Here is a 26,430-nt window from a genome sequence, read left to right as displayed (position 1 = left end):
TCCCCTCATGACATGGTCCAGAGCACTGCAACTCTAGGACTGTTAATGGAGGCACACATAGGCAGAAGTATGTAGCTCTTGGGTAGGTTTGTGCCGAACACCTCATGCCCCGTACTCAAGAACACCCCATCCACCAGCGGACAACAACATATTCCCATCACCTCTATGCCCCTCACAACCTGACGTACCCCACACACTGACCCACCAGTAGGGTAACTGTTGGGTTCGTGCCACAGGGGACACTTACGTACGTAGCTTACATTTGCCATGCAAAGCCTTCTGGGAGTTGTAGTGTTGAATCATATGGAAGGAATACAATGGGTCTAAGTAAAATTACACCTGTGGACACATAACATTACTGCATTGGGGTGTTTCCGGTGGCACTGAGGTGTCTGCAAACAAGGGTCTACAGCCCTTTCACTCCTGTCGGCTACCATGTCAGAAGTGTCTGTCTAAACACTGCATTACAACGGGAAGAACAGCATAGGGAGGCTACTCTAAGAAAGTGAGAACCAAAGGAGAGGGGCCCTTATTCTCTAAAGGCAACCTACATAAGCCCTCACCAAATGGAAGTCCATGTGTGTGCTGTCCCGAGAAGGCCTGAAAGAGACCATAGGCGATGGGTTGCCACAGAACGCTTGGATTAAGGGTCCAGTAGCAATGCCAGTGAAATAAAGCACACTCACAGCAGCGAGGATGGCAATTATGATGTACACCTTCAAGATGGTGTGCTAGGCGTTTTGCCTGCACATAGTATTTGTAACTAAACTTCTGGAACATCTACAGAACTCACTCCTATATGTCTAACCTGCATACAGAAGTAACCTACGGAATAAATACAGGTCACAGTGAAAGTGTAACATAGAATGTTAATACTCTTTGAGCTCCCACTGCTGCTCCTAGTCCAACAACTCAGAAACATGCACTGCCTTATCCCCTTTGACATATTGTACCTCCGCCTCAATTCAAGACCCAATAATGCACACCCCTAATGGTGTCGGCACATCCTACACCATCTCTATAACAACAGTCCTGCCCTATAGGCACACCCTGCCGCCTCCCTAGCACAACACCCCATAATGGACACTCACTGCCCTATAGGCACACCCTACCGCCTCCCTAGCACAACACCCCATAATGGACACTCACTGCCCTATAGGCACACCCTACCGCCTCCCTAGCACAACACCCCATAATGGACACTCACTGCCCTATAGGCACACCCTACCGCCTCCCTACCACAACACCTCACAATGGACACTCACTGCCCTATAGGCACACCCTGCTGCCTCCCTAGCACAACACCCCATAATGGACAATCATTACCCTATAGGCACACCCTACCGCCTCCCTAGCACAACACCCCATAATGGACACTCACTGTCCTATAGGCACACCCTACCGCCTCCCTAGCACAACACCCCATAATGCACATCAAAGCACTATTGGAACATTGTATCTCCTCCCAGCCCAACAGCCCTAGTCTTATTGGGTCATCATGCTCTCTCTCTAGACTAACACCACATAACACTCACCCCTAACCCTGCTTGCACATCCTTCCGTCTCCCTAGCTGACATCTGTAAAAACAGAGCCTCACCAGTCTGCTGAGTGCCTCACTTCCTCTGGCTCCTTTTTGGATGACATTTGAAAGTCGGGGATCACAGCAGCGCTGGAGAGGTTCTGATGTGGGCGCTGAGAGCCAGATGCTTTTGGGGTTCTGTTCATTGTGGATACAGAACACTCATGCTTCCCCTGCATCTGGCTCAATTCCGCCACCACCCTCTGAAACTCTTAAAGATGTCAGAGAGCAGTCCAAATTCTTGAGGCAGGTAGCCCGTGGCCTCTATGTTCCGCTGTGACTGCACGGTCCTTGTGGCAGAAGTGGCAGCCAGAGCGCGGCACATTTGGCTGAGGTACTTTCCTATCCTGGATGCATGCTCTAGTGGGTCTGCTGTATTCTGAACAGTCCCTCTTGAGCCTTCTGCTGCCTCTTCATGTCCTTCAGGTTGTGGTGATGGTTGGGGTGGGAGGGTACTTGTGTCTGCGAGAGCCAGGTGAGCATCTCTCCTTTATGATTGTCAATACCCGGGTCTGCCTAGTACTGATGCTGATAATGAACAGGCACACATAGATTTTTATGTTTATTTTACTTAAAATGTGTATAATAATATCTTTATTGTGTTCAGCTCGTAAGAACTTTTCACAAGGACAAGCTGAAAAATACACAAATATATATATAATACATAAAAACACATATACAATATACACAAAATCAATAAATAACAAACATGTGCCGGCTATCACTTTCAAAAACAAATTCAACATCAAAAACTCAGGATCAAAACTCCCACATTTGACCCATTTTTTTATTTATTTAAAATGTGTATGGAGAATGAACAAGGCAACGTTGCATCTGAGGGATTTCAAATATTCATATGTAATACATTAGAATCTATACATAAGCATTTACATAAAATATAGAACATTACAAAATATTCCTGCCATGCATTTCCACTCTACCTTCAAATGCCTCCTGGTTTTACACAGGTGTGAGATAATCATGCTGGCGTAAAATGGACGGATTCCCTGGAATCCCCCTGGTTTTACACAGGTGTGAGATGTTCATGCTGGCGTAAAATGGACGGATTCCCTGGAATCCTCCTGGTTTTACACAGGTGTGAGATGTTCATGCTGGCGTAAAATGGACGGATTCCCTGGAATCCTCCTGTTTTTAGCGCTGCTGTAAATGGCAAGTAGCCTCTACATTTTTTGCAAAACGGAAGACAAAAATGAGGCATAAAAGCGATCTAGACTGCTGAATCTGCTTGGTTTTGCGCTCCATTTTGCAAAGGGTTACCGCTGCACGGAGGAGACCCTACAGCATGGGACTGCAAATATTGGCAGACGGCGACTTGCAAGTTGCACTTTTTGTGAAATGACCCTGGCAGTGATGAATTATGACTACTACTGACCTGGCCGCATATGATTGTGCCTGCCTTGGTGGTAGTGTCAGAGGACCATGCATGGGAACCGGCCACTCTCCCTCAGCCATGTGTTCCATTGACCCTAAACCCCCAGACCCGTAGATGCTACATATGTCTGCATGATATCACCACCCCAGAGGACACATTTCATAGAGTGAGACATCATTGACCCTACACGCCCTTCAATTTGATATCACATAGCCCTACCCATGGTGTATTAGAGATATTGGCATGGGTGCCACCTGACTTATTGTTGACAACGGTATGATTGCCACTCACTTCAGTGACCAAAGTGGGCATTTCTATATTTGGCAAATCACACCTGTGCTCATTGACCATACAGGGGTTCCACCTGCCACTTACTGAATCCTGCTTAACATGGCTCTCAGGACCACTAGTAAATGTATAGCCATGTGGCATGAGTCGTTTCATGTATGGCTGACTTGCGCTTTCCACCTGCAGTTACACATCTGTGGCACACACTTGCCTAAATTGTTTTGCCCTCCTTGTTCTCACTGTGTGACCCGCTACTTTGCTTCTGGCAGTTGGGAGCTGGGAGTTGGTCATGTGTCAGCTTGTGCTGTTTGACACTATTTAGAGGGTGCCCACATGGCCTGTTGCAACAGGCACGGTTGGCATAATGGTCTGCGTCCAGTCTGCAGGCTCCCAACAAGTTGCTCCTGTATATTATGAGGACTTCTGCCCAATCCTGATGTTCTTTGCCAAGGGCAGTATGGATGCAAGTCGCTACGAAAGCTTGCCCATGTAAGGGCTGACCAGTTTGGCAGTCAAGGCTCAGGAATAGGGAAACTGGCATCTCCAGTGACGACTTGGAAGGGGGGCTAGGTTTCCCAAGTATCGCCAGAGTGCCCAATCACGCCATGCAATAAGGCGCGGGACGCACACTGCCAGAACCTCTCTGTGGAAAAAGAAAAAAAAGACTGCAGGTCCCCGGCACCTGCTGATCGACACTGATGGTGAGTTCATCCACGTATCTGGTGCTTGTTTCATGTTCCGTCCTTCGTGTGAATTCCTGTCTATGACCTTGACACTCCTTCAGCCTTTGCTCTACCTCACTCCTTATTCGATTTGCTGACCTTCCTGACATCAGCCTATTCTTTCCTTTTGGACTCTCCTCTGGACATCCCCTCCTTAGCCCTTCCTCTTTTGGCTGTCTCGGAACCTATTAATAATGCACTACATTAACTTTTCTGGATCAACTAGACTTCATCCATAACCAAATTCAAGAAGACCATTCTTCCTAGGACACTGAGCCCCTTTTGGTGTGCCCTTACGCCTTTCAGGGTAGGCCCCTCAATTTCCCTTGTTTTTTTGGTTGCATCCTCGGCCCGCCTGGGGTGGTTCCTCCCTCTTTGATTGAGGATGTAACTTCTCACACTTCCAAGTGTATGCTCACCAGTTCGGACTTCAGGCATTTTGGTTACTGGTGGCCTTTTCACTTACCCCTTGCGTACTTACACTGTACCCTTCTCTTGTAGGGAACACACAACCAGGCAGGAGGAGTGTATTTTCCCTACTCCCCTATCTGGCCAGTACCATCTGTAAGAGTGATCGGCTGGTTGGGCTACTGGCTCGGTGGGTTTGTCAGGACTTAGTACGTGGGCACCAATAATGAGCCAGTTTGTGACATTTCCGCTGGCCAACAATAATAACTGGGAGGTCTGTTGTGGTTATCTTTAATGGAGAGATGAGCGAGGGTCTGTCTGGGTTATTCTGAGTGAAATACATGTTGACAGCAATTCTACCGACCATAGGCCCAAAACCACAAAATAATTAGGAGATGCTTTACAGACGTGGCACATCTACTTTTCAAGTACAGAATGGTATATCACTTCCCCGAGAGAGAACCCTTTCACAGACCTCAAACACAACCAACACGCTACATGACAAAATGCGCAGCTTGGCTACTTACTATAAATGGACAAGGATGATCTTATCATGAGCTGAACCTTCCTTTTGTCTGTAAATGAGAAAGAAGCATGAGTCACTAGAAACATATTTCTGCCTAACCCGATGCAAATGTGATATAGTAACTGCCTGGCACGTGAGAGGCACTATCTTCTCAATTAAGTCGTTCCCACTTAGACTTGGTTTGCTTCCAGAGCAACCTTGGCTCGCTCTGGTCTAGCTTTGCACATACCCTGACTCCAAATTGCGCATTGTTTTGTCCAACTCAGACATCATATTGCTTGAAATGGTCTGGAATGAGTTGTTATAAAGCAGGGGTCTGCAACCTGCGGCTCTCCATATGCCCTGGACTGTCACTGCAATGATGCATGGTCACCATGGACCATGTTGCAGAGGGATGATGGAAATTATAGTCCAAACCATAGGGAGAGTTAAAGGTTGCCGGCCCCTGTTATAAACACTATTGCGTATTTAAGATAAGACTAGGTTTTGAGCCAAGAAGGAAATGATCGTCAAACAAAGGAATCTCCATAATTGTCTGTGAACTGGGGTTCACCGAATGTTCCCCAACACCAGCCCCTCCTGCTTTCCCTCAATTCACCTTACATTCACCATTGACAGCATTAACCTACTGTGCATTTTCTAAACCAAACACTTAACACTGTCATCAAAATGGTTATGGTTTGCAAAGATGGAATTAGACAAATTATCCTACACAGGTGTACTCTTTTTGACTGAATAAACATGTGATTCTTTTGCACATTCCAACTATTCTGCTTTTGGATTACGTTAACAAATATGTATGATCTTCCTTGACATATTTTTTATTTTATTGAGCATTTGTTAGGCGCCTTTTACAACAGAATTACGTTTCAAAGCGCCACAAGACTAAAAGGGAAGGGAACAAGGGAAATAATAACAATGGCAAAAACAGTAAACACAGTGTGTTGCTAGGTCTGGAAAAGACCCGGGGCTACGCTAATGTCGGAACTGCTGGGCCTGGGGGCTAGCTGGCCTTTTGGCTGTCGCTCCTGAGATTCTATCCGGGGCTACTCCCAAAAGACTAGTGAGGAGAAGTGCAGGAGATAGGGAGGGAGGAGGGGGGGCAGAGGAATGGACAAGTGCTGGTGGAGGGCTGGGAGTAAAGTGCTAAGGGGAGCCAAGCAGGACAACCTCAGGCTAAGTGCTAGTGCAGGCCGGCTCTCGGGGGTGGGATGCAGCGCCGCCAAGCAGGGGCAGTGCAGTGGGGGCACGGGAGGTGCTGGTATCGACTGGCTTCATAACGCGACCAAGGAAATGAACCTGGTGTTTTCTTGTCAGTGGGCCTGAGGCTGAGTTATATTATGTGGCGGAGGGTGTCCAGTCATAATGTCGAACCAATAATGTCGAATTACAAAAATGTCGAATCCAAAAAGTCGAAAACAAAAATGTCGAATTTTTATTTTTTTTATTTATATATTTTTTTTGGGCTCCAGGGGTAAAAAAAAAGGGGTAAAACAAAAAAAAATTAAAAAAAGGGGGGTTGGGGGGGGACCCCCCCATTTCGAAAAAAAACCAACCAAAAAAAAAACTTTTTGACTATAAACCGTGGCGGAGCTGTGCATAGAGCGTGGCCCATATTGCAATGGATTCAAATAGGTTTGACAAGCCTGTAAAAGGAGTGTTGTTATATCCATACATACAACCATGAATAATGCGCTTGGAACTGTTATGGTGTCTGCATTTCTGTCGTCCACATCTCCAGAAACACAAGGGCAACCTGGAGACAGTTATGAGTAACAGCCACAAAAGGAGGCATGATTTGAAACACAAGCCTTATGGGGAAAGGGTTGTACTAGAAATAGATACGTAAATACTTGCAGAAGAGTAGGAGAAGGGGGTCATTGAGGGCATTCCCATTCCCGACGGGAATGAACACTGTACATGGGTTTCAAGCATTCCTCAACAGAATAATTATTTTTGAACTAGTGGTCGTCACGCAGCTCAGGAATAACATTAGAGAAACGTTTGTTTTCCATGAAAATGGTGGTGAATGCCTGTAACCGGCCTCCTAAAGAATTGGAGGTGACAAAGATAATGATTCAGCAGCAAAAGCATTAGACTGAGCAGTGGAGCAGTATTACTGGCACAGTTTGAGATCATGCGGTGACCGTGAGTGAGATGTGGGCAAGACACGGGTGGCCAAATAGCATCAAATCATGTCTCATACGTTTCCTTGACCTCGGTGATCCAAATCCTTCGTAAGCACATTCAAGGCCTCCTTAACGCTCAATGCTTTGGGGAGAACCTTTCTGACAAGCGCCCCGGTAACTCATTCGGTTCAGCCGGATTTCAGCCACTGTATCATTATGAGGGTAATTCACTATGGCTGTAGTGCACTTACAGTAGGGCAAACACATGTTTCTATTCAACCAACCTAGGCTGTCAACTACCTCCACAGTGTTTACTTGCTGTCCTCGCATAGCCGGGAACCTGGAAAATGCCACCGTGTGATGAGTTGAGATGGCACTGGCTATTTACCATATAGGGAACATTGAAAGGTCAACATAGGGAAAGTAACAGATCTTTGCCACGTGTAGTAATTTCTAGGTACACCATGCAGTAAATATACCATATACTAATCACGGTAACCCGTTGTTTTACAGACACGAATTAGTTCGAAGTAATTTATTTCAAAGGAATTCCTTTGAAAACACTCATTGAATTATATGGGGGGTGCGGATAAAAGGTTAAAAGTGGTGGGGAGGGGTTTACGGTGGGGGTACTATTATAGGGAAAGGAGGCCTTGGGGGAGAACACCCCCAAATGTTTTTAAAAATGTGATGAGTTTTTTGGAAGGAATTACTTTGAAGTGAATTACTTCTAAGTCATTTTTGTCAGTATAACAACATGGAAGCAATAATTACAGTCAGTAGTATTTTAAAAACACGCATTTTTTAAAAGACCATAATATTTTACCATAGCAGCTATGCACATAATGAGGCATACACACAGGCCTGCCTGAACATGTGTGGGGGTCCATTTCAACATGATGGTTGGGGGCCTGCTGCTTAGAGGGGAAACAGTATGAGGCACCCGTGGGGTGCATACATTTCAATGGTGACAAAGATAAGGCTAATAGCTGGCCATATTCACTAGACGGCCAGCCAGCAGGGAGCTTAAACACTAAATGCCCACTGAAGAGCTCTAAACCCTTCTGTCAGCAAGTGGCTAATGAGGAGGAACCAGCGCTAGAAGGTGATGAGGTGATAACACTTCTCTATATCCAAGCTTCTAATGTGAGCGCTGCCAAGAGGAATGAATATATTGCTGGGTCAACTGGCAACATGGGGGCAGTTGCTGGTTGTCCCCCTGAGGCTCGAGGCCCCTTTCATTTCAAAAAGTTGAAAGGACCCTTCCCTGCATACACAGTTCCTAATGATTGCTTCCTTCCATTTACCCATTGTTTCGTCTGACCAACTGTGGTAAATGTGTGGCTAAAACGCTCTATATATTTACTTTTTGTTTTCTTTTTTAATACCTGTGTTATGGGGGAATGGGAGAAACTTCCCCTATCTGAATTAAACCAGAAAGTACAACTGTGCAGAGAAATTACACATTCTGAAATCCATCTCCCTGTCCCCTTGCTGGCCCACTGCCAGGCATATTGAGGAGTTCTGCTGCTTACAAGAATGCCACATTATCATATGGCACATAGCTCATAGATCACACACAGAAGGAGTACGCAACACATCCTGTATTGCGGCCACATTACGCATTATTCAGTTAGGAGCATCTCTTCATCACTGCCGGACACCCAAAGTCAGCGGCGCGTGCTCCCATTGATAGCCCGTGGTGCAAATTCTTAAGCAATCCTGATCTTATTTCCCCTTTTCTCCATTTGTGACAGAATGATAATAGTGTAGTCCAGGGCATCAAGTGAGCGAAATCTCCAGCAGCACTTCTCCTGATCCTTCATCCATGAGGGTGGGCTGTCCAATCGCAATTGCCCCTTCTGTGCCAAAGCATTGTCTTACTGTAGAAAACGAACCATCTTCCAAATGTACCCAGAGCTGAAAGGTTGTGGATTTGGCCAGGCTGTCTGGTGATTGTTACAAGGTTATGGATGATCCAGGGATGACCCGACAATAGGGTCCAAAGCACGTCTGCTGTAATCCGATTTAAAGCTACCCTATTCTAAAGGAGTACTTCAAAAAATCTGATGACAGAAAAGCATTCCTTTAAGTTTTGTTTGTTAAAAATTGAAGGACAAGGCGGCCAAGACAGCTGGTGAGGTGCACGGATGTGATGCTTCCTCTGACATCTTCAATAAAGTCTTTCGAAAAGTGCAATGGTCATTGGTGGCCAGATACCCTCACCCACTACAAACTGCTCGCCCAATCGGAGAGGAGGTTTTCGGCCGCTGGGAAATCCAGAGCCCTCTCGTCATTGACGACGTTCCTGATAGCGTGCCTTATATCAAAGCTGTCTGCATCCTCCGGCCGCTGGTTCTGCCATCGCTCTTGCAATTGCAATGCTGGCAAACACTGCCCAAACTAAAAGCAGGTCTTATCTGGGCATTGAGTCCCTGAGGGCTTCCACCAAATGAGGGAAGCCTGGGGGACACTGACCACGCCGCCATAGGGCTGCCTTCGGACCAGATGAGTGATTTCACCCAGCATGCCCCTTGAGCACCGGGCGGAAATGACACCAATCAGTGGTCAAAATCCCTTGAGGAGGGGATGGGGCATTTCTTTTTGCAATCATAACCTCAACAACCACAACATTTTTTCTAACAGAGCAAAACAAAAATACTGTCTGAAGTCTCGAGAGGATAGCTCGCAACGTGCACACTTTGGAAGCAAGACGATGCCAAACAACACATGTTCGATCCCCAGGTCCCTGCTTAGAAACCTCTGGGTATTAAGTGCATTATAAATAACTTATCATATCATATAAGGAAACAAATACTGTACACTCCAGCAGAACATATTTAGTTCATAGGGAACACCATGCTCTTTTTAGCTCAGGCAAAACATATTTTTGCATGAATCGGGGGGGGGGGGGGGGGGAGGGGAGGGGCGCACAGAGGAGGGGGGACATGAAAATGTTTTTTTTTAATGTTTTAATCCACATAGAATACCATGTGCCGGTGCTTGGTGAGCAAGTAGGGGGAGCGCCATGGCTTGCCCGCTGCTCCCCCTCTTCTGCGCTTTGGCTATCACTGAGCACTGCATTGATATGATAATGCCTACTCACTGGGTATCCTCGCGCACATATCGCACAGCTGACGAGAAACTAAAATCACATTTACGAACAGGAAAATGTCAAAAGACCAGCGCCACTTCCACACAGAGGAATTCCAGAGCTGCAGCAAAGGAAAAAAACTCTCATCAAACCAACTGAAAATCAATCATACCACATTATAACAATATTTTTTTTCGCGGTAATGGAATTCCCATGTTAATAATTAATATCTTCTGTTACGTGGCAACCGCAGAATGCCTGAAAAGAGTGCCTTTCCATCGCCCTGGCATTTCATTGAAATGTTGAAATCTAGCTGCGCGTGGACCGCACGGGAAGTTCTGAACTGGAGCGGGTGATTAAGAAGAAATGCAGTGGGCCTTTAATACGCGCAAGAGCAGCAAGATAATTAACTGGCGCGCATAAAGATTCATGCTTTATACCAAAATTTTAATTTTGCACATAAATGTGCCTGATGTCTGCAGTATTTAATCACCTGGCTGACAGGAGTAACTACTTTCATTTAACCTTGACTGAAGATCATGAATTCTAACAAGTTTAATTGGATACATCATTTAAAAGAATGAACAGAGCAAATTTTTCTCAATTCAGAGGTGTTCTGATTGACAGGCACCAGCAATAAGGCGGAGAACACTTAAAGCTGATCTGTGTTGCTGACCTGGGCAGCAATTCCTCCAGCGACGACGTGACACTGTTTGATCACCAGGCCAGCGAAGCCGCGCCAAGTCTCCCCTTGTTGTGTAAAGGGCAATGCCTTATAAGGGGGGATCGTGCCACTTGTGTGTGTTATTTTTTTCCCCAGCTGCCCAATTTATATGCACACACTGTCAGCAAAGGGGCGGGTCGTTAGCAGCAAATGCAAGGCGGTAGTGGGGCATCCTTCCAGTCATTCATCATATCACTTAGCAAAAGCCAAACACATGAGGGTGGAATGTGTTTGAGCACTAGGCGCATTATGGATCTAATAAACATTAATGGAATGTAACAATGGCGCCTGACAGCAAGTCTTCAATCCTCACAGGTTTCAGTTTGTTTTTAACAAAAGAATTGAGAAAAAAAGCGTTTTCCGTGATCCTTGTCCTCGCGGATCTCCCACCATCTTCGCACAGACCGCTTCCGAAGGGTAATGCATGGTTGCTTTTGAGCTGCAAGACTGCATGCACAGCTCCAGAATGCATGGCTGTTTTGCTTGGTTAATGTTTGATTGCAATAATATACACTGTGCAGGGGAGCCAGTAGAGGCGGCTACTTGGGCATCGCATGATATCCTTTAACGTTCGGCCATGTTGAAGTAGGCTCAAAGTAATGTGTGCACATACTCTCTCGATGATTAAAGTTGATTTGTGCTTTTTTTGTTATTCTTTTTTTTTAAGGAACTAGACACAAACCTGGCTGCCTTAACGACTGCCTTCGAGAGAGCCACAGCTGAGAAAATCCGCTGTCAAGACGAAGTGAATAGAACTAACAAGACCATTGAGCTGGCCAACCGATTAGTGAAGGGTCTGGAGGTGAGCTCTTACAGGGCCGGCTAATGAAGCGGCGTGCAGCAAGCAGGCCTTTGTTATCCACCACTGACCTGGCAATAACACAGGCACTTAGAAAAGAACCTGATGAGCTGAAAAAGAATTAGGTCATTATCATGCATTTTCCCCTAATAGAAACATGTTTTTGACCTTTAGATTTTCTGCCATTTCGCCGCCCTTTTATATATACTGTGCCCAAGATTACCATATGAGCGGCGCAGATAACACCATTAAACTGGAAACAGCTAGGTCTTAGATTCAGATAATGAAGTCTCTTTATTGAAAGTCAAGAGACAGTGAAACAATGCTAATGATGCCAGCTGGCCATAACATAATACACCAGGATTCATGACATCTAGAGAAGTATTTGCATAGTTATATAATTATGTAGTCCAGCGGATGCAGCATCAAACAGCGGCTACATAATGGCCAAAACCTGGACCATCCACATTGGTCCATTATGTTCTGTTGATGCATGCAGGTGTAGCAAGGAGAGTGGATGTGGAGTGCATGAGTCTATGATGTGGTGTGCTTGAGTCAATGATGTCGTGTGGAGAGATAATGATGTGGTGTGCTTTAGTCAATGATGTTGTGTGCAGGAGACAATGGTGTGGTGTGCTTGAGTAAATGATGTGTGCAGGGGACAATGATGTGCTGCTGTGCTTGAGTCAATGATGTTGTGTGCAGGAGACAATGATGTGGTGTGCTTGAGTAAATGATGTGTGCAGGGGACAATGATGTGCTGCTGTGCTTGAGTCAATGATGTTGTGTGCAGGAGACAATGATGTGGTGTGCTTGAGTCAATTATGTGTGCAGGAGTCAATGAGGTGGTATGCTTGTGTCAATGATGTTGTGTGCAGGAGACAATGATGTGGTGGTGTGCTTGAGTCAATGATGTTGTGTGCAGGAGACAATGATGTGGTGGTGTGCTTGAGTCAATGATGTTGTGTGCAGGAGACAATGATGTGGTGTGCTTGAGTCAATGATGTGTGCAGGAGACAATGATGTGGTGTGCTTGAGTCAATGATGTTGTGTGCAGGAGACAATGATGTGGTGGTGTGCTTGAGTCAATGATGTTGTGTGCAGGAGACAATGATGTGGTTTGCTTCAGTCAATGATGTTGTGTGCAGGAGACAACGATATGGTGTGTGAGCGAAATTTGAGCACGTGAGAGTATATGTGATATGCATCTGTCAACATTGATGAGAATATCGGTTGCGTGAGTGCCAGTTGGAAGGTCCACCGCTGTTCAGGGGTTCTGTTTCTCGCTACATCATAGAATTAAAAGACTTATTTGCTACTTACACCACCAAGGTCGGGTCAGGGGTAATGCAAACCTTGTGACCGATTTTTCTATTGCCATTTGTGTAGCCTTTGTCAATCCGGTCCTCTCTTCAAATATGCTCGATGTTAACCTGCGCGGGGAGAATTTCTCTTCACGCTTCGCTGGCTTTGTAGGTGGGATGAAGTACTAACCAGCCCCTGATTGATTTTTGATTTCGTAACCAAACATAGGCGGTCGAGCAAAGGGAATAATCCAGCAATAATTGAACGGATCCATCTGTCTGGGGAAAGACGCGTTACTGCGAGAACGTAAAGAGACGCTACTGTCACCCTCCCTGTAGGCCCATTTTGGTTATTTTAAATCGAATTGAATGTAAGGGGGCGGGTGTGTGTGGAGGGGGACAAGCACATTGCACAAGGGATCAAAACATGAACAGGTTCAGGGAGAATAAAGGCCAGGCATGTTGGTTTTTCAAATGAAGTGCACACCGTGCATATGTTGCACATGCTCTCAATAGCCCCACAGCTGTTTTGTTTGCACATTTTGGGCAGGGGGGGGAGTTCATTCACACATAGGGCTCGATTCATGGAATTTTTTGCACTGTTCAAATTGACGTTGACCTGTCTTTGCACTGATAAAACACACATTGCACAGTTCCATGAATTAGGGTTTGTGTCTTCAATGCAAAGTCACTTTTCAGCCGTGCAAAGTCACTTTAAACCGTGCAAAAAATGCCACGAATCAGACACTAAATCTCCCCAACTAGTACATGAATTTAAGGTAAAAATGAACTGCGCAGGCAGACGGAGTCAAGCCTCCTTTAAATGCCATGTCCAGCGAATTGAAGGCGATATGAAATTGTGGATGTTATTGGAGTCGAGCTGTGAGAATCGGGGCAATCTGTTTCCTGGATGTGTTTACACTTCAAATGGCGCTGCGCAGGCGGCCAGCGGGGCCCATTCCCGGCAGATAATGGCCGCGCTCTAGATTCTCGCAGAGACAAGATGTCATTGATCCCAGAAATATCATGGCTGCAGCCCCGGAGGACAATCCCCGGGGAGGCAGCGCGGCCTTTGTAGCGCATGCACACAGCGCGCCAGCTCCTTTAGTGCACGTCGCCCTTTGCACTTGCCGTCTTGCTGCTGTTGCCACGAGCGATTTCTGTTTTTGCGGGAGCACTCGCTGTTTAAAGTGTCTTTTCTTAAACTAAATGTAAAGGGTTGCCTTTCTTTTTCTCGACCATGTCATGCAAAAGTGCTCGTCACATTCTTCTGAAACGATACATTGCGAACTTAAAACATATCACAGATGATGTAGCTGGATGCCCCCCATTGCGTCATGCGCTTGCACGCACTTGTGCAGGCTTACACCGTGTATGCATTGAGCTGTAGCCTATTTGATCGCATCTGTCCATTATGTCAACAGCTGTAACATTGAGAGGCTTTAATGACATGGTGGCATTATCATTGCACCCAATGATACTTATTTTATCCACTTTAGAATATTGAAAGTCATGTTTTGCTGTGCTCAGATTTCTAATGGCGTCTATTAACCCACTCTGCTATGTTACTGTACAGTTTAAGGGGCTGTTGTGCAAAATGAAGGGCAGGGTAGGAGTGGGAAAGTGCCTATGTTTTTATTCGTTTTGCTGCTATAGTATTTATTGAGCGCGGACCTCGCTTCGAAGCGCTTTACATAAGGTATACACCAATACAAATACATAACAGAGCACTTTACTGAGGTAAACAACAGTACTGATGCCTAATGGAGCTCTTTCAGCTGTAACAACAGAACAGATATGCATCGCGGGGTAGGATACATAGGGGCACAAATGAGGGGTACAGCTGTACCGCATGGCCGGGAGGAGAGGGGTGGGTGGCATCTAGCGAGTCAGGTGGCGTGAGGGGCGACGTGATGGCCTGCGTGTTGAGGTGGAGAGACTCCTTGAAGAGGTGGGACTTGAGTTCTTTTCTGAATTGTAAGAGCGTAGGGGCGGGTCTGATGGGGGAGTCACGTGATGTGCGCTCATACCACTCCAGACCAGCTCGTTCTGATCAGTGACAGGTCAAAATCCTTACTGAAGAACAGCGGACACACCCTTTAGTAGTAAGGTATGAGGAGAAGGCTTACAGTGAGAATGAACCTGGGCGATGCAGTTATCAATACTTAAAAAGAAATACATTGAGCATTAAGGAGCTCAATCATGATACCAATGTGCTTATCAAAATATTGGTAATTTTATTAAGAAAGAGTCAATAAAACAACAAAACACTAACATGAAGAAAAAGAAAGTAAAATAACATAAATACAATTAATAACATCGAGGTGGTCAACCGTAATTATGAAAGTCAGCTGGGTCCACTGTAATAATCAAAGTCAATAGGTATAAACTAACCATTATAATTGTAAGCACTAGGGCCCAATTACAGTCTATGGGTGGAGGAAAAGTGTCAACAAACTTTTAAGTACCCTAATCCTTTCAGTAAGAGCAGGTAGAATGGGTAGTCAGGCTCAGAGTAGTTGAAGATCAGTGGAAGATAAGGTTAGACGATTACAGTAGAAAAGGTTACCACCTAACTAGACTATTTTAAGGAGTTCAGTTTGGCTAAGTGGAAGCTGATCACAGGACACTGCCAACACAGATCTTTTTGGATCATGTCACTCAGCAAGAGTCCTCAGTCACAGCAGCTTGCAGTAATGATAAGATACAGGCTGGTGAAGGCACTTCCAGTGTTAAAGCTGACAGTGAGTGCAGCCACTGAGCACACGTGGTGATTTCACTCACCTGCTTCTCTGAGTGCATTGATCACATTGAAAATGGTGCCATGGCTCTCCAGCGGCAGCTGTGTGAAGCCGTCATCTAACTAGACATGGACACGGTCTGACCACCTGGATCAGAGCAAACAGCGGAGGCACCTTCAGTTGAGGAAAAACCTCTAAGTTCCCAAAGGCCCCTTTGAGAGCACGAGGCAGGACTAATGCAGTGGCCATGCCAGACCTGACTAAAGAGTTTAAGCAGCATGGCACTCTTCTGCAGGACATATCCACAATGACTGGCTGCCAGCAGTCCTTTGGCTTTGATGACATTTTGGAAATTGCATGGAACACTTTTTGCTGACTTGAAATGAATCCTGAGGGGCAGCCAGAACTACTGGACTCTACTAAATGAATGAGTTCCTCTGATCAGCTTGGGAGTCTGTCCTAGTTCGGTCTTTCATAGGTGACATTCCAGAACACCTGTTATTGTGGACCTTGGGACTCACAATTACGTCTGACAAATGCATGGTTTTCCTTCAGTTACTCCAAAACCATCAAGAGGTGGTTTTTTCAACCTCAGCTCTAAGCTTAGTCTGCTGGTCTCACACCTGGCCTCCCCAGCTTCCAGGTACAGTCGATTGGATTCTTGGTACAGGGAGCGCCAGCGGCGGGGCTGACGCAAAACTACCAGCACACAATGCAGTGTTCCACTGAGTGTTTGGATAACAGGAAGCTGGTTCTCCGAGCTCTCGGAGGCAATTGCTATTCACACTGAGCAAGTGGCAACAGCTGTTCTTCTTGGCAGGCAAACACGAAATGATACAAGCACTGTGTCATCATTCTCTCACTGTATTAAGACATTTCTTGCCTGATTGTGCACATCTAGCCCACCAAGGAGAACAATCCCCTCTCTTCTCTAAACTGCAGGCATGGCGTGACCTGCAGGGCAATAAGGCAATGCCAAAACGCAGTCTCCACGTCCAAGTGTGGGTCAGTTCGTTTTTGTTGGTCCAAGTGGGCCAGAACTTTGACCGACGTGGCCCAGTTTGATGCTTTACTTCACGGTGCAGCTAGCAATTCTGACTAGTGTTACTGGACACATATTCTTTAAAATAAAATGCACAATTTGCAACACATTTTACCAAACCACTCCCCCTTGCGTACTATACAGTTTTTCGCAAAACGAGCGATTTGGCTTTTGCGCCTGTGGGCCACTTTCTCATGGGTGCCAAGCAAATGTTATGCCAGAGTCTGGCCAAAGCCATGTTTTTCAGTGGCTCGGCATGCGCAGGTATCATGAGCATTTTGGGTTGGGGATTGACAATCGTCATGAAACACCTCCTTCAAAATGCACCATGTCTCCCTCCAGCCTAACGTTCAGTGAAAATGGCGGCTCCTGTTGGGCTGATGCACTGTCTCTCTTCACTTTGAAGGGGAGGGAGAAAGAGGGGCACATTCACTTTTTTGTGTGAAAGGCTTTCGGTATTTGGCATGTTGTAAGCCAAGCTGCAAGGCAGGAGCTGCAGGATCATAAACACCAGGGACTAGATCAAATAAACGTTGCACGGGGGCCAGTGCAAAGGTGCACGGTATTAGCCCTAGGTCAAAACCATTGCACAGTGACAAGGGCAGCCTGGCATGGGATGAGCATGCACACAATATACTTTTTCAATGCATTTTTCATCAGGGCAAAGTTTGTCCTGGTGCCAATCCGGAATGGTGTTGTGCCCTGGTGATTATAGCATGCCACACTGCACTTGTCACGGTGCAATGGTTTTGTGATATGTCCAGTGTTTTAAGAAATCGGGCTACATTTGCCCTAGATCTGATACCGTGAAACTTTGCACTTGCCCCGGGGGAAAATGTCTGTAATCTGGGCCCAGGTGCATTGTACAGAAGTTTGTGTTGGCTCCTCAAATAAATAACAGAAACAGCATATGATGGCGAGGCCAATGGAGGGGCCTTTAGTTGGGATAGTTCTAACTGGCCCATTGTAGAACCGTTTTCACATGGTTACATTGCACACAGAGTTTAAAGCACAGATTTGTATACAAGCCACGCATTTTGTGTTCAGACACAGAAGCAGCAATCTGAACGAATGTCTCCATGCTTCAAGGTTATCAACTTAGCCCCCGTCGCGGCTTTGCCGCTGTCGAGTTAAAAAAATGTTAGAATGCTTTGGTAATGAGTTCAAGTGCAGAATTTGCTATCAGGCCAAACGCTAAACATGTACAAGGCGTACATGTACAACACAAAGCTACGAACGTCACATCAAGGCATGAGGGATAATCAGTGGTCGAAGAGTACGGAGAGAAGTAGTGGAACTACGTTCCCAGCTGGCATGCCCCCGCTCCCCACAAACCCCACCACCGCGCCATTATCACGCACAATACAAACGCACCTGCTGTTTAAGGGAATGATTCAGTGCAGTGCACTGAAGTGCAAGTTTCAACTTCTTCCTACACTTTTACTTTCCGGAACGGTTTCTTTTGAAAATAAAAGTATGGGAAAATTAAATGTAATTTAAAAATGATAGAGGCGCACCGTTCTCAACCGCTCCTGCCCACTTCGACCACTGGATATAATGTAAGCGCCGAACTCCAGTGCCTGTTGCAAAGTTGCACTGAGACTGGCAGTTTTCGCTGCACCTTGCTGAATATGTTACACTGTTCCGTGTATACTGTTGAAAATAACAACACTGGGGGTAGAGGCTAGGCACGCTGCGATAAAGTCAGAGCTCTGACTTCATTTCAAGGCCAGCAGAGGACTCTGCTGTCCAAAATACTCAGCTAATCAGGGCAATCTAGCCAGAGGTGTGAGCTACCTGGAGGCCATAAAAGTTGGGGTGAGCTGCATAACCGTCCCCCATCTTTAGGGCCACACACTGCTTTAAGTCATGTGCCCTCAGACTCTGAAGAGTGAGTTGGACCTGTGTTGTATGGCCAATACCCCATCCTTCACAGGAAAGCAAGGGCTCAGCTAGTGTTAAGACCCCTGAATTCCGAGGATCAAAGCAACACACTGCTCATGAGTATACTTTTTGAAAGCTATTTGAGGCCAAAAAGGGCCTGTGAGACCACATCTGCCAGAAGAGGTCTTTGCAGGATTGAAGGCAACCAGGGGCCGGTACGCCCGGTCACCTTCGAGCGCAAACAAGTTGTGGAGTGCACACACATGGCCCTGACCACAAGCTGAACAGAACTTAGCGAGGCCGGCATAAGGCCATCTATTGAAAAGAGGTGAAAAGAGTGGTGGAGGTGGCAGGAGTTGTAGGAGCTGTGAGAGTGAATTGACGGAGAGCAGAACCAGTTTGAAGAAGGCAAAAGAGGAGAGGGAGCCAGTAGAAGCGAGCCAAAGGAAAAGTATGGGGAGTCTTTTTGGCAAAAGCCATGGGCAGGAGAGAATGAGAGGAGGCAATGGAAAGGTTGTGAGGTTTCCAGAGGAAATGGTCAAACATCTGTTAAACAAGTTCAGGGGAGGTCTCTGGAGTTGGACGCCCTTAAGGGGGGTTTGACCCCTTTGCTAGTAGTGTGAAGGTGTAAAGATCCCTTATGGGTGAGAAAGTCACCATATGCCTCATAAGCTAAAGTGTGGCAAGAGATCCCTGATAGTGGGATGGGCACTGTGTCCCTTAAGGGTGACTTACTGATGGGAAGAACACTGCATACATTAATGTGATTTGTGGCACTATGATTATGGATCAGGAAGAAGGGAGCCAGTCACTGTCCTCCGCATGTGGATTACCAATAGTGAGCTTGGTCACTACCTTTGAAAGAGGACATCTGGGAAAGAAGCAGATATGAGCAGTAACTCCTCTCCCTCTCATTGTAACCCTAGAAAAGAAGTGGCTTGTTGGTATACCCCTGTGGCTATACGTTTGCAATAAGATGCGATTGGGCGTTATATTCCCTGAGGCATTGTTGTGTTTGTAGACCTTCGGGGAGACCAGTATCCCCTTGGTTGCATGTTGGGAAAACATTGCATTGAGTGGGCACTATGGCACACGGCCCTCAACATCCTTACTAAAGTGAAGGTGGAAAGAGCCACGGATGCATGGACGCTCATCAATGAATCCTGCTGCAGTACGGCAGCGGACAGGGAGAAACAACTTTAGGGGTGTTTTTTCTGCAAGTGTCGCTCCCAATCCACAAATGCCCTCTGCAGTTTCTAGGCAAAAGAGCTTTTCTTAACTTGCCTGAATCTTCTAGTGAGAAAGAGCCAACTGGAGTGGATGAAAAGGAGATGTTTATTTGTCTGTCTGGAAAGGGTTTGGGATAAATGCAAACAGGGACTCAAGAAATGGCTAAAGCAGTAATGGATGCTTCTCATTTGAAAAAGTGTTAATAAAAAGTGCAAGGATGGGACAAATGAAAGTGCAAGTGAGGGTCCTATCATAGATAGGGATTCCTGTCCTCTTCTGGAGCACTCGTCTAAAATGGTCTCCAGGATACAGTGCAGCATGCTTCTTCTCACTTTAGACACCGTGTGAGAGATATACAGCCAAGTAAGCTTCTTGGTGTCCAAAACACATCCTCAGGGATATAGCAGGGAGTGCAGAGATCTTGCTACTTGTAGTCCACCGAGGGATGCTCAGCGATCTCGCTGCTTGTAGTGCACCCAGGGAATAGTGTCTGGCTCACTGTAGTATGGATGTAGTGCCAAGCTCAGAGTAGTAGGGTTATACTCCTGATATCTCTGCCTAGTATCGGGAGTCTGAGACTGTGGTTTAAAGATCATGTTCATGCTCTCTCCACCCAGCTGGTAAGGGCTTGCTCAGAAATGCTGTCAATTGTCTTTGAAACCTGCAATACAGTTCTATGAAGGCAGACCTGTGCCGAAATCGCTCCAGTTGGTTCACAGAAGTTGACGCCTCTCTGACTTTTCTGCATTCAGCGGTCACTGTTCACACACTGTAGATTACCAGGGATACATTCCGGCCAGCACTTCTCTTTCTGATGAAAAATCTCTAACCAGCTCAAATCCATTTTTGGTCCTCCACTAGTTCTGGATCCTTCTGTGCCTAAAAGTTCCACAGTCACCAGAAGTGGGTCATTAATAAAGATTTCCATAGCAAGGCAAGCACATTCACAGTCAGGCCCAATCCCACTGTTCCAATGGATAAGTTGGGGAGGTGCCTTCTCCAACTCTGGCAACCAGTCCAATAGCAAAGAAGGGAGACCTTGCATTTAGTGTCAGAAGATGCTAAGCAAAGATCCGTCCAAGGCAGACAGGCTGTGATCCAGGGTCAACTGATCAGAGAAAGCCTTGCTCACAGCCCAGAATCCAGGAATGTTTCAAGTAATTGTCCCACCAGTACAGATTTGTCTACCTCTCTTATGCAAATCCTAAGGCTAGGAACCTAGTGACCAACCTGGCTAATGTCCGCCCACCTTTAAATACACTGTGACCTCTCATCCTTATTCCCCAAATTCTGTTGAACAATTGTTTTGAAGGAAAAGGGAAGGGTGAGTTGACAACAGTATAAGAGGCTTAGAAACAAGGTGTTCCGGACAATTAGGCTTCCTCCTGAAACTTCAAGACAGAGTTATCCTGGAAGAGTGTACAAGGGACACAGCACCACCAAGGGGCTGCTGTTTCATTGTGCATTGCCCACTGGGCGATTTACAGTCTCCTGCCAAACAATGCAAATAGTAATTGAGTTTTACTGTTGGGCTTAACTTATCTCAAACTAGTGCTGCTTTGGTCTTTCTTAACTTTATTCAGTCTACATCACGCAAGGAAGGACCACTGTGTCTCATTCCTTTGACACCTCTTGCCCAAGAAAAGTACTGTTATTAGTTCATCATTTCTGGACAAGTGAGTAATGTAGCTTAGTGACTAAAGCACTTGCTGAGAAAAACTGTGTACAGTGTGCCGGTCATATGTTAGAATAATGGCAGGCCAATGCAGACTTTCATCCTCCCAAGGTTGATAAGATCTAGTACCATTCAGATGGCTAATAATATATTTTATGTAGAGCAATATGAAATGGCAAGTTGTAAAGGTGAGCGCTACATCATTTCATAAGTACTATTATTGATGCCAACTCTAGCCTGCGCATTAAGACACATCCTGAGATGGTTCCTTCTAACAACCTCATAGCTCCAAGTCAGAACCCAAGTCAGAACCCACTGCAGGAATCAATCCCTTCTTGTCAAAGTGTGAATGAACCCATTCTGTTGCCTCGAGTGAGCATTTCAAAGTCTCCATCATCCTTGCCATACCTGCAATCTCACCTGGTCGTTTTACATCAAAATGCTGTGAAGGTCACAGCTGGTATGGAGTAACATGCTCTAGAGGCCTTACGTTATGAGCAATCTTTGCTTAACAGCCATACCAATAGACACAAAAAAGAGGCGTAGAAAAATGCGGCAAGTGACAAAGTGGAGTCAGTAAAACAAACGGGTGGCGTTTCCAAGTAGGCCCTTTGCCAAAACCGTAGGATACTATGCTGCCCCCTCCCCCGTTGATCTCAACATATTCTGGTAAGTACCTGGCATTGAATGAACTTGGAGATGGATCTATTCAAGTGTTGCTTCAGGGACCTCTGGACAAATGGTTGCATGTCCCCAATAGTTCTGTCCCCAAAACCGCCTCAACTTTAACTCAGACTAAGCCCATTCATATGCCTGGTGCTGCTACTCTGGCACCCATGGGGGGTTTAATAGCCCAACAAACCAAGAAGGACATACTGAGTGCACCGTTTATAATAGTCAACATGGCTGGGAAAAATGAGCAGGCTACACAATTATTGGTGGATGACTTGGCTGGTCCCCGATAGCCAATGACTAATGGGAATCTGTACAAAAATATGGTTTGTGGACACAAGTATTACCCCTGTGAAGCATTGACACAAGGCTGATCCATGCAGCCATCTCAGTGGTAGCTCTTGCCTGAACCCCCAAATTTACGTCACAGTGGAGAATGCAACAGGACCTTCATCGTCGCCTTGGCTGTTGCGTGTCGAGTCGCTACAGCTAATCCAGCCTGTGAAGATGATCTATCTTCATAAACCGCCGGGCCGTTTATTCAAAGCATGTTAAAATAGTGGAAAGCAATCCCATGGCTGCCAGACCCCTTTTAAGTCGTTCTTGGTTATTGGAACTTTTACATCTTGTCCCTGACCTGGATATTATTTCTTCTGAGGATATTGTAAGATTTGAATTGCCATCAGCGAATAGCCATAAGAACTGGGTCTTGGGGTCTTTAATAACTCTTCTTGTGGCGGAGTGTATTTTTAAGAACTCCAAATTCTTGGAAGAAATGGGTTTTGAGGTGTACGTATTTCAGCCTTGTAATACCCTGTGACAGAATGACCACTTGGAAGCACACACCTGTTGAAAAGTGGGGGGAAGAGTTTAACACTGGGCATTATAACCATCCAGCTGTAGAGCAGGATTACACCTCTGAGCAGCATAGATTGCCAGGAAATTGGTGAAGGGTGGGGAAGACAATCAATTGGCATAACAGTGAAGGAGGTACCTATGAAATCTACCTCGAGGAACCCTGGTTGCAAGATGTTATCTTGGAATGTTGCTGGTTTGTGTAGATTAATGGATATCCCGAGTTGGTGTGACTATATAAGGGGATACCAGTTGATCCTCCTACTGGGACATTGGGCTGCTAGCCCTGGGTGGGTTCAGGGCTATGCATCTTATTTTGCTCCAGCTATCAAGGAGCCAATGGGTAGACCAAGTGGAGGGCTCATGATATGTCTGGATTCGATCCTTGGAGGAAAAGTGATATATCCGCTAACCTACAGCTCTTCATTTTTGAAATGGCAGGGGGCAAACAACTGATAATATTTAATATATATAATTTGTCAAAAATCAACAAACTACATGATATAGCCACCCTATGTCTAGAGAGAGGCACAAATAGCCTTGTTATAGTAGCAGGTGACTTAAACTTGCAAATAGAACCACTGAAAGATTTGACGAACCTTTGGGAAGATCAGGAAATCGAATGGGGCATCCCACAGGTGAACTCTGCACCCCCCAAGAGAACACACCCGCTGGCCCGGGAAGTAGAGAGAACACTTTATGATATGAATCTGAGAGCCTGTAATGGTTGCTTTCCAAATGTCCGACCGGCAAAGTTTTAATTTGTGAGGCCAGTGGGTGTATTTCTGATAGACTATGGGCCTCATTACACGGATGGCGGAGAACCATGGCACTATTAGCGCCATGGGTCATGCCGGTAAAATACCGGCACCGCCTTGGCGGAAAGGGGAATTACCGCCCCATTCCAAGGTTGGCAGGGCGGTAATTCCCCCTTCCACCATTGCCCTTCCCCATTCCCATTTTTGCCCCATAGGGCTCAATGGGAATGGGGAAGGCGCTAATTACGGTACCGCAAATTGCGGTACCGTAATTAGCTCCCTGGGTCCCTTTGCGGGTTGGTTTTTAACGCCTGCAAAAAGCAGGCGTTAAATCCCCCAACCCACAAAGGGACCTCATAGTAAGGCGGTAAGGATTTACCGGTACCAGTATTTTACCGGTACCGGTAAATCCTTACCGCCATCCGTGTAATGAGGCCCTATATGTTAGTCTCAGATGATCGATGGGATAAAATCTGTAATAGACAAGAGAGTGATCATCGCTCCCCCTGTCTATCACTGCCAGAGTCAACCCAGTTATGAGATCTGCCCCACACAGTGTTATATCACGGCATATTATGCTAACAGGCCATGCAGGGAAAAAGGTGAAATGGTCAAAGGTCATTAAACAAGGGCACATACCAGTTCTATATAAACTGATATTGAGCGAGCTAATGGCCACCAGGGATGCTGAGTTCTCACCGTTAATCTTGCTGCTTGCCTTTGATAAATTGAAGTCTAAGCTCACTCCTCTGGTCTCTGCCCCACTAGCCCAAATTAGAAGAAAGGCCCTTGATACCACAAGTTGGTATGATAGAGAATGTCACACGGCCAAAAACGACGTAAGAACCTGTGTTAAAGCTAAATTAGGGCTATGCAAAACTGATCTGCGGGCATTGGCAGCAAGATTTAAAGAACTAATCAAAGGAAAAAAGAAGGTGCCCCTAAGTGATGAATGGCTGGTTATGAATAATGACCTGGAACAGGGGGACAATACACTCTTTTGGGGGTTGAGGCGGGCAAAGAGGTAAATTGAGATCCAGTAATACAATGTGGTATTTTAGCCGATGAGTCCCACTTTTCTAATCTCTACCTATTCCACCCTGGTGATGAGCTAATTAAGGGTAATGTGGAACTAGTAGAAGTTAGGAATTGCTCTTGCTTAAGTCTGAGCATGGCATGAAGAATGGTAAGGCTGCTGGTCCCGACCTGATTCGAATTGATCTTTATAAAGAAGAGGAAGCAGTGTGGGTTCCGGACTTTTACAAAGTTGTTAATGCTATTCTCAGAACGGGCTTAATACCTCCCACATGGCATCATGCAGAGATCATCCCTCTATATAAAAATGATCAAAGAGATCTTCCCTCTAACTATCGCCCCATCTCAATGTCGGGTGGGGCTGGAAAAATCTTTGCAATGCCTATCCTCGACCACCTACAGTCTTGGTCTGATTCTAACCATGTTCTCAGCACTCACCAGGCGGGATTTATATCTAGTAGAGGCACTATAGACCAATGTTTTCTTTTATTCCTTTTAATCCATAAATATGTTTCCCTATTTAAGGTAAAATTATATGTTGCTTTCAACTCAGTTTCGAGAACCACACTCTGGCAAATACTAGTAGCCCGAAAATCCCCACTGGAATTAAATTCGCTCATCTCCCAATTGTATTCCCAAAATGAAACAAAAGTTTTGGTTTGTGTTGGGGGGGAATGGACAAAATCGTTTAATGTATGTAGGGGAGTAGGACAAGGCTGTGTCCTGGCACCCTTGCTCTTTAATATATATGTTCAGGAAACCATTGACCTTTTCCTACAGGACTGCGAGGATTTGCCTGGCTAAGATTGTGGTCTTTCAACCCTCTCTACGTAAACGAGGGTCTGTATCTTTTAAAGTCAATAATGTTACATTTGAACAAATTAGCCACTCCGATTACCAAGGAATTCGGTTCTAGGAATTTGGGAGTTGGGCGGCACAAGTGGAAAAAGCCAGTATTAAATGGAAAAATATAATTGGGCCATGAATTATTTTTTTTTGTGCAGCATGGTAGAGGGGCAGTTCGTCTGCTCTGAATCTATATCAAAAGCAATCATCTCTAGCAGACTCGTATGGTGCAGACGTCTGGGGCTACATGACTTTTAATAAGCCACAATGCTGTGAGAGGAAATGTTTTTAAAAAGATTTTATTGTTACCCCTAGGTACTCCATCCTTTTTAATATATCTTGAGCTGGGCATCCTACCCGTGATGGCCAGGGAGAAGTATGAACTAATCAAATATTGGTTGAGATTGTGGACTAAGGAAGGCTTATAACCTTACCATGAATCTCTGTTACATTGTATGAGTTTGAAGGGAGGGAGATGTTTGAAATGGCTTATCCGTGTAAAATAATGCTTACTTGAATTGAACCTGAGTACACCATGGGAAAATCCGACTACCTACCAGGCAATAGGAAGAAAGGCTGTTAATTCTGCAGTGAACAGCAAGTTAAGGATTGATTTAATTTATGATGCTCTGAAATTCTCTGGTGTTTTTGATTATGTTACCAGCAGATTGTGCAAAAGTTTTAGTTTACGTCAATTTATTTAATCCGGCATACGAAAGATCCCC

At 45.6% G+C, this 26,430-nt stretch overlaps 1 protein-coding gene across 1 annotated transcript in view; it reads left to right on the top strand.

Annotated features, from left to right (window-relative positions):
• LOC138488874 (dynein axonemal heavy chain 11-like) overlaps positions 1-26,430 on the top strand; it is a 2,478,284-nt gene that overhangs the window by 1,878,477 nt on the left and 573,377 nt on the right. Inside the window, exon 36 of the mRNA XM_069616234.1 lies at positions 11,532-11,666. Coding sequence (XP_069472335.1) covers positions 11,532-11,666 — 135 coding nt within the window. The remainder of the gene's footprint in view (positions 1-11,531; positions 11,667-26,430) is intronic.

Source organism: Ambystoma mexicanum, chromosome 9 (genome assembly GCF_040938575.1).
Source record: "Ambystoma mexicanum isolate Mex_15411 chromosome 9, UKY_AmexF1_1, whole genome shotgun sequence".
Taxonomy (NCBI): Eukaryota; Metazoa; Chordata; class Amphibia; order Caudata; family Ambystomatidae; genus Ambystoma; species Ambystoma mexicanum.
Note: the sequence above shows the minus strand (reverse complement) of the source record. Positions and strands in the feature narration are given on the sequence as shown.